Here is an 8,686-nt window from a genome sequence, read left to right as displayed (position 1 = left end):
TTGACAGCAGAGATTTTAAAACAATGACAGTGATTACTCATTCGATAGTCACATAACAGCACAGAGCACGTGGAAACAGCCATCAACTAATCCAATTAAATCTGTGGGTAAGGCTGTCAGCATGAAAAGCAGTGCTAAAGAGGCAGAGAGACAGAGAAGAAAGCCAAAATTGAGAGCAGGTGCCAAGTGTAGACTGAAATTACTCTTTATATAGATTTAGTCACGTGTCTAGATTATTTTTTTCCTCTCTCCTGAGTTTGCTCTTTGAGAATAACCAAGCAAGTTGTCAAATGTTAAAAAAAAAAACAAAAACAAAAACACATTACTCTGGGGGTTTGTTACTTCTACAGAGACCAAGGAGGGTGACATGACAACAAAACATGATGATGAAGCACCTCAAATTCACTCCATGTAGAAACAGTGTGATCATTGCTGGGAAGAAGGTGAGGAGTGAGTTATGGGATAGAACATGGAAATGAAATGGCTTTACAGAGTGAACTTGGCAGCAATGCAAAATATCTGCTGAACTCACCCCAAATGTTTAGACTGTCCTGGAGTCAGGTTGCACACTCTGAACCTCAAATATCTTAATGACCCCTACGAGGAACAGTCTGGGGATACACTGGGGCTTTTTAGCCCAAACGTGGTCCCTTCTAAGGCAAAGCAAACTCTACTATAAACAAGTTCATAAAAGCTTGAAAGCAGCTGTAAACCAGTGCTGGTTCAAATCTAACAAGCAAGAAACATCAAAATGAAATTCCCTTTTGCTGTTTCATCTGTACAGCCTTCCATGTGAGCACCTGGAAACAGGAATGAGCCAAGCCACCCAGTGTGCCCTGGAAAGACCTGTTTTTATCCACAATGCCAAGATGATCTGATTAGAGTCCTTCAGAACTTTAATCAGAGCTGAACTCTCTCTTCTGATGTCACACAGCAAGTGTAGGGCAGACATAGGATCCTGTGTGTCACGTCCTGCCCCTGAGGCTGAATCCCTTCATCACAACAGCACTTTTTCCCCACCCAACACTCGACTTCCTAAAACAACACCAAGTTCCCATGGAATATCAAGATGCCAGCTGGAGTGAAAGCACAGCTCTTAGCACTAAACCAGTGCTGTATCTTGTGTTGAATCCCCAGTAATCCTGCTCTGGAACCACGGACACTGTCCAGGCTGGATGTGGACGGGGAATTCCCACAACTCCCTCTGGAGCTTTTTCTTTGCATCCCTTGATACCTCCATTAGTTTAGGGCAGGGACAGGCCATTAAGCAGCCCAGGCACTCACATACCTTTCACTGAAAGCTGAAAGAGCATTTTATCCCCTTCACAGGTGCACTCATAAACTCCAGCATCCTCTTCACAAGTGCTGAGGATTTTCAGGATGTGCCTCTTCCCCGCAGTCTGAAGCTCATATTTTTCACTGGCCTTGAGCTCCTTCCCATCTTTCAACCACTTCACTGTGGCCTCTGCATCTGAAAGCTCAGCCTGGAGTTTGGCTTCCTCCCTCAGTCGAGCAGAGACCTTTTCTACCTCTTTGCTCTTGTTGGTAAATCTCACTGCGGCACCTGCCAGGGCACAAGTTGTTATTTCAGCTTATATCGAGGTAATTTTTCCCTGCTATGAGTTTCCTTAGACTGTGAGATCTCTAAAAGTATTAAATCCTGATCCTGCCCTCCCACTCATGTCAATGCTGAGCGTTTTTTTCCAGTTCAGAGGACTTGACGTGTTTTTATTAACTGAACCAGTAAGAAATAAAAACCCAAACCATGTTTTTCTACTGATTAATAATACTCCCAACATGCTTCTGCAGAGATTTTTCACCCAAAGCCAAACACATCCTTCCAGAATCAATGTCTATTCATCATGTTTTGCCAGGCAATGTGGGTAGATACAGTCGTTACTGTCATTTCATAAAGGAAGCACCCAACTCTGGTTCTTAAATGATTTACACAATATTAAGTTGTGCATCCCATACACAGTGAACTAAAAGACCTCCAAGAAAAAGCTTTGTTAGTAATTAATGCTCCTTTGCTTTTGAAAGGCTACTATTCAGAAAGTCCAGGTGAATCTGGAGCTGACATATCTACTTTAAGGTGACTCAGTGGTAGATTTGGTGACAGAATCCACTGATTGATGGTTGTGAACAACAGAAATCTGTGAGCAGTCTAGTCCTGATACCACCAGCTGGCTAGATGGACTCACTCTGAACTCTGAATTAGGATGGTGATGTCATTCCCAGCACCCACATTAGTTCACATGATGAAATTTCAGGTATTTCCCACAGCCCCAGTTCTAATCATCGGGTCACAGCAACAGCCCCATGCCTGGAAGAACAAAGGAAAACAAACACCTTTCACTCTCATCTTGGTGCTGGTCTCAACATCACTGGCAACAAATTTCACTTCTGCTCCATCATCCTTCTTGGTGACGTTCTTTATGGTGAGGGTGTGAGTGGTTTGGGTTCTCTTGATGATGCAGGTCTCACTTTCCTGTAAGACTTTACCGTTGAGGTACCAGGTGCCGGAACACGTCTTGGTGAGGTCGACAGTAAACAGGGCATCCCCTCCAGGTACAGCCTCAGTTGTTGTCAGGGGGCTTTTCACAGCCAGGACTGGTTCTAGGGAGGAACAACACCACACATCTCTGAGAACAAGACACAAGACAGCCCTGCTGGAGGACAGTTCATCCTAAGAACAAAGTTCTCAGGGTAAAAAAGACACCAGAATAAAATTATGCAGTCTTATATAGAAGGCAATTAATGCTCGGTCTGTAGGATTTGTTTCCTACAGCTTCAAGTTCTTGACCTCTGGATTAGGGTAAATGCTGTTTCTTCAGGGGGAAGAAAAGGCATATTTTGCTGATTTTTTTTATCCCCTAAGATATACAAAGGCATAAGCCTGAAACACCCGGGTTTCCCTATAAGGGTGTTATTAATTTAATAACCAGCACAATTCTTAGATTTCAGAAGGATCCTGAGGAATCACTCCTAGATATTCCTACTAGTCACTTGTAGATATTCTAGGAATATCTACATTCTAGGAATGTCTAGGAATATCTACAATTCTAGGCATTTTCAGCCAGCAAGGGAGGGAAAGGGTGACACAATAACAAGACACAGCATAATCAAGGTCTTCCAAATCTTGTCTAGTGTAGTGAATCAAAGGAAGAAACACACTGGCACCCTAGAAATAAAGTAAACCCCCAACACTTCTCCCAGTAACTCCCAGATTTAAGAAAGACTGGCTAGAACTTGGTCTTCATGATGGTATCATCACCCATCAATATTCTCTAGGTGCAAGATGGACATCTCACACATATATTGAAAATTATATCCTAAGTCCACCTCAAGTTTTACTCTCATACCAAGCCTAGAAGAAGACTTAAAAGGTTTAGCTTTTAAAAGGAGAAGCTCTGCCTCTCACACAGCTGGGATATTGGAATATAAGCACACTCACAGCTCTTCCACAGAAACCCAACCTCCACTCAACTTTGGTGGCGGTCAGGGTTTGACATGAAGTAGGAAAACCAGCAGTGAAACGGGGAAAAAAGGTTTTTCTGTGCCACTGCTCCATCCTCAAAGTCATGGGAGACATTTTCAAGGCACCCACACATCCAATCACCCCAGACCGGGTTTTGAGCTCACCAAGGTGGATGCTCCCGGGGAATTCCAGGTAGGGGCTCTGTCCATAGGTGTTGACTGCAGACACTCTGAACTGATAATCAGCCTCTTCTGCCAAGTTGCTCACGGTGAGCTCTGGGACAGGGACGTGGGACTCGTGGCACCTCATCCAGGTGAAGCCAGTGAGTTTCTTGCGTTCCACGATGTATCCGTCGACTGGAATGGGACGGTCCATCTTGGGAGGGGACCATGCCAGGGTCACTGAGGTTTCTGTTTTATTTTTCACCACAGGGTCGGCTGGGGGTTGGGTGGGAGGTTTTTTGGGCGCTGCACCAGGAAAAAAAATAAATAAATAAAATTAGAGGAAGAAGTTTACGTCGGAGTGGAAAAGCCACTGTGCGTCGCCCAGAAAGCTCACGCTGGACTAAAAGTTACTCTTGCTTAATAAAACTCCCTAAAACGTTGATGTGAGATGGAAAAGCGAGGGAACGGACAGAAGATGCTTTTGGGGTGCATTACACATAGAGCATAGAACCATTATGGGTGGAAGACACCTCTGAACTCATCGAGTCCAACCTTTAATATACAACATTCTCACCTCCACAGAAACGTGTGGTTTCTACACAGTATTAAAATTGTCAACACAAATGATCTTCAACAAACATTTTGCAGACTTAAGTCTTCAGTGCTAGATACAGACCCGTCCTGCTGCCTATACAGCTTCTGAGGAAAGCAGACTAACACTCAGCTCTTCATTTTCACTCAGAAGATGGGTAAAACCACCACCAAAGGCTGTTCAAACCTCTTGGAATTATGGACATTTCAGATGCCTGTTACACAGGCTTGGATGTTCTCTGCAGCCTCTTCCTTGTGGGTGTTTGTTCTCTGTCCTGCTTCTGTATTTTATGTTATCCCCACTCAGAAGATCTGCTGTAACTTTGTGTTAATTACAGCTAATTGATAGTATCATTGGGGATCTCTGTTCTACTAATTTATGCAGAACCAGATTTTGAGAATTAACTTCAAAAGGAAATGACATAAAGACAATGTTCCCACTGTGAGACCCTATAATGGCAGAGATATGATTATTTTATGGCACCTGAGGCCACAAATTTCTCCCTGCAGGTATTTGCATAATGAATATTTATGTTCAGCCTTCTCATTCCTCTTGAATCCTTTGGAGAAGACTCAAGTCCCATCAGGGTTATTCACTACGTGCTGCCACTGATATCATCAGAAACTGGGAATTATCTGATACACTCTAGTTACACCTCTACTGACACGGCAAAGGATTAATTTCATTTAATTTTGGCTATTTGAAAGATGTCTGGGTTAAGTCAGCCAACCAGGCTCCAGCTGTAATCCCATGGAGAACAGCACTCTCAGGAGCAACCCATCCCAGCTCAAAGAAGGTGTGGGAGATGGGTGAAACAATCCCACACTGCACATCCTCAGCTATTCATGGTTGTGGAGGGAGCCTGTAGGACGAGCCTAAACTAAAATCTGAGCTCTGGGACAACTGATCTTCTTCCTGCCTCAGTTTACCCACCTTTAAAACGGGCATAGTAACAACACAGGACACTGAGCAAATGATATACAAACATTGCCTGTGTGTTATAAATGCTGTTTGAACAGCCAACACCAGTTTTCTCCAGTTAATTTGAAGAAGACACGAGCACAGTACACAGGATTCTCCAAGCAGATGGTCAGAGATGTTACATAAATAGACACAGAAGTGTTTTGGGGTGCACAGTTACCAGCCTGTCAGTAACTCTGGTCACAGCTAGATGTCAAAGGTCCCACTAGGGTAACATTAAGCTGAGTATTAAGCCCTGGAATGAGATCTCTTGACCTTACCATCAGAAGTGGTCATGTAATATTTTCCTCAGCAATACCTCTCTGTGGGAAGGCAGCTTCCTACCTTTTTCCTGTTCCATCAAATCAACACTTTCTCCGTAATTGAAACAGCAGTGTCTGAAATCAAACTGAACTTTGTTGTTCCCATTGAATTGGTTGGATGTCACAGCTTTCCAAACACCTTAGAAACTGTCACAAAGCCAAATGTGACACTTAGGAATTTTTTTTCTCATTTTAGTTCATTGGCATCGGAATGTGCCAGCCAAGTTTAGATAACACAGCAGTTATTAATCTTTAAATCAAAGATTCTGTTTTGCCACTGACTGATTTCAGTCAATGGCAGCGGGGAGGAAAAAAAAGCATCATTCTTCCCAAATTATTACTAGAATGGATTATTTGTTCACATGCAGACTGGAACTGCAGCAGAGCGAGAAGCCACTTGCAGATTTGTCTTAAATGAAGCAGGTTTTGCCTGGAAAATGCAGTGCCATCAAAATAAGGCTAAACAAAATTAGATAACTTCACCAAAATCTCATTTCAGACCCAATCTCAACTACATTGCCCCTGCTGCTACTGCTCTGTCAATTAAGATACAGGTTTGTGCCATGCCCTTTCCCAGGACTGCTCTTGCCCAGAGCAGCTGTGAGTTCCCCATCCCTGGAAGTGTTCAAGGCCAGGTTGGATGGGGCCCTGAGAAACCTGGTCTAGTGGAAGGTGTCCTGGCCTGCAGCTGAGGGCTGGAACTCGCTGATCCTTATGGTCCCTTCCAACCCAAACCACTCTGTGGTTCTCTGACTCTTCTCTCTGTGTTTTCATCCCTCCAAAACATCTCATAACACTCATGTTTCAGGCTGTTGGCTTTTTGTGGGCAGACACCAGACCTTCTGTTTGTCTTTGGACAACCAAATCACCACGGCGGCTCCCAAAACAACGCCGGGAGCACCTGCTCACTGGGGAAGGCACAACACCGAGGCCAAAATAAACAGGAATCTTACTGGTCACAGTGAACTGGGTGGAAGTCCTGCTTTCATCAGCCAGGAAGGCAATCTCCCCAGCATCTTCCAGCTTGCACTCTCGGATGGTCATGGTGTGCTGTTTGCCAGAGCGCGTGATGGAGATGCGGTCGCTGGGCTTCACCTCTTCCTTGTTCTTGAGCCACCGGACGTTCTGGCAGTCGTTGTCCAGCTCCACGCAGAAGGTGGCTGTGTCGTGGATGAACACTGCAGTCTTCCGTGGAAGCTTTTTAATTATGTTCCCTTCAAAATGAGAAAGCAATCCCGGTCAGCAAACGGCAGGTATTAAAGATTTTGGCAACGCTGGCCCACCCCGACTGTGACAGGACGAGTCCACACCTAATCAAAACATTATAGACACTGTGCAGACACCCCTAAATGAATTCCCAGGCTCTGAGGGTGCAGAACAGATAACCCCAAGGGCTCATTTTGGCCTTCAAAGAGAGAAAAACAATCCTGTTTGACTGCAGTCACTCATGTTTCTCATCTACCACACAGTCTGCTGTGGGTAAACACAAGGTATACGTGGCCTTGCCAAGAGCAGATTTGACAGTGATACAGCTTTCAATGCCCAGATATGCTGGGAATTCAAATCAAAACTTTGCTAAAGTAGGTCAGTCTTAAGCCAGACAGGTCTCTTGCCTATCTCTGGGATTTTACCTCCTTCAAAAGTTACCAGTAACTTACATAACTAAGATGACAAATGCGTCAGTCACCTGAATTCACAGGAAATACACAAAAACCCCTCAGAGTTCTTCTTAGAATCAACCCAGAAATTCACGTGGAATGAACTGCACTTATTTGTGTCCTTTCCAAACGACTGTGATTATTCCCACATAATAGAATAACCTCAGAGTTACAAGATGTGACTATTCACAGGAAAGATTGGACAAAGCCTCAGGAGCCAACCCCAGCTGACAGATGGTGACAGGCTCCAGCTCCAGACCAGTCTTTGCAAGGTGAAAGAGCCCTCACCCAGAGCTGTTTAATGAGAAGCAGTGCTGAACTCCCTCATGAAGCAACAGGTCAGGCACAGGTTTCATCATTCTCTGCTCATCCTCCTCCTTGGCCCCACTGCCCTCAGCAGTGTCCCCATGCCCTGCAGCCCTTTACATCCAGCCATGTGCTCTCACATCCTCCCAAACCCATCTTTCTCTCTCCAAGCTTCTCCTCCCAGGGCAGGCACAAGGCTCCCCCAGGAAGGCTTTGCCTCCTTTCTCTCCAGGGAGCTCCACCTGGCTCAGTCACTCTCTCTTTAATGGAACATACCATTACAGCACAAACAAGTAAAGAAATACCAGCTGTCCCACTGGGGCCAAACGCACTAACAGAGCTTGGCTGGTCTAGACCTAATGGAAGGTGCAACAATTAGTGCCTGTCTGAGCTATCCCACGTCTCCAGACTAAATTCTTCCTCCTGCATCCACCTGTGGGCACTCTCAGCCTTTTGCTGATGATGCAAAAAGGAATTTGCACAAGGAATACATCACCCAGCTTGTCTTGCAGCAATTTGTGTACAGAAGAAACCCCTCTGGCTTTACTGGGAGTAAGGTCAGGCTTTCAGTGAGTGAGGACAAGAGCAATCCTGTAGCTCTGACAGGTCTCCAATGCCTGCAACTCTGCTGTGTCTACTCAATGTGAGACACCTCCACCATCCCAAATCTACACCTACACCATCCCATCTCTACACCTACTTCCACTTCAGTCTGAAACCACCACCAGACTCAGGAGACTTAAACCTGGATATCCACATTTTGTCCTTTTCTTATCACCTTTCCAAGCTCCAGAGAACAGCTCCAGCTGCCAGGGATCTGGAGTGTGGATCTGGTTTCCAATCTAAATCACCCTGGTGCTGACTGCAGCCTGCACCACACATCAGACCACAAACCACAGCTGCTAAACCCTCTTCCCAGCGTGGTCAGCACCACCCTTAGACAAGATTCACCCCTGTGTTCACAGGACACCACACAAGATGTGTGTGACAGTGGCAGGTGACCCATCTGGTGCTTGTGGTCATGTTGAGGAAAGTCTGCAGTGCTGGGCTACAGCTCAGGACACCTCAGAAGGCCCTTTCAGCAGAGGTCCCCACTGGGTGACATATCCTGTGCAGAAACTCAGTCTGTCCCTGCTCCCTGACCCTGTGTCCCAGATATACCTTGGCAGGAGCTCCAGGGACCCACTGACCAACCGTTTCTTTTC

The 8,686-nt window shown here is 45.4% G+C and overlaps 1 protein-coding gene across 1 annotated transcript in view; it reads right to left on the bottom strand.

Annotated features, from left to right (window-relative positions):
- The window catches only part of OBSCN (obscurin, cytoskeletal calmodulin and titin-interacting RhoGEF), a gene marked incomplete at its 3' end in the record, with an annotated part of 185,620 nt that overhangs the window by 159,504 nt on the left and 17,430 nt on the right, over positions 1 to 8,686 (bottom strand). Inside the window, exons 4-7 of the mRNA XM_029964680.1 lie at positions 6,471 to 6,731; positions 3,643 to 3,945; positions 2,350 to 2,616; positions 1,289 to 1,564 (exon numbers count right to left, since the gene is read on the bottom strand). Coding sequence (XP_029820540.1) covers positions 1,289 to 1,564; positions 2,350 to 2,616; positions 3,643 to 3,945; positions 6,471 to 6,731 — 1,107 coding nt within the window. The remainder of the gene's footprint in view (positions 1 to 1,288; positions 1,565 to 2,349; positions 2,617 to 3,642; positions 3,946 to 6,470; positions 6,732 to 8,686) is intronic.

The sequence above is a fragment of the Manacus vitellinus genome, unplaced genomic scaffold (genome assembly GCF_001715985.3).
Source record: "Manacus vitellinus isolate BGI_N305 unplaced genomic scaffold, ASM171598v3 scaffold_78_pilon, whole genome shotgun sequence".
NCBI lineage: Eukaryota > Metazoa > Chordata > Aves > Passeriformes > Pipridae > Manacus > Manacus vitellinus.
Note: the sequence above shows the minus strand (reverse complement) of the source record. Positions and strands in the feature narration are given on the sequence as shown.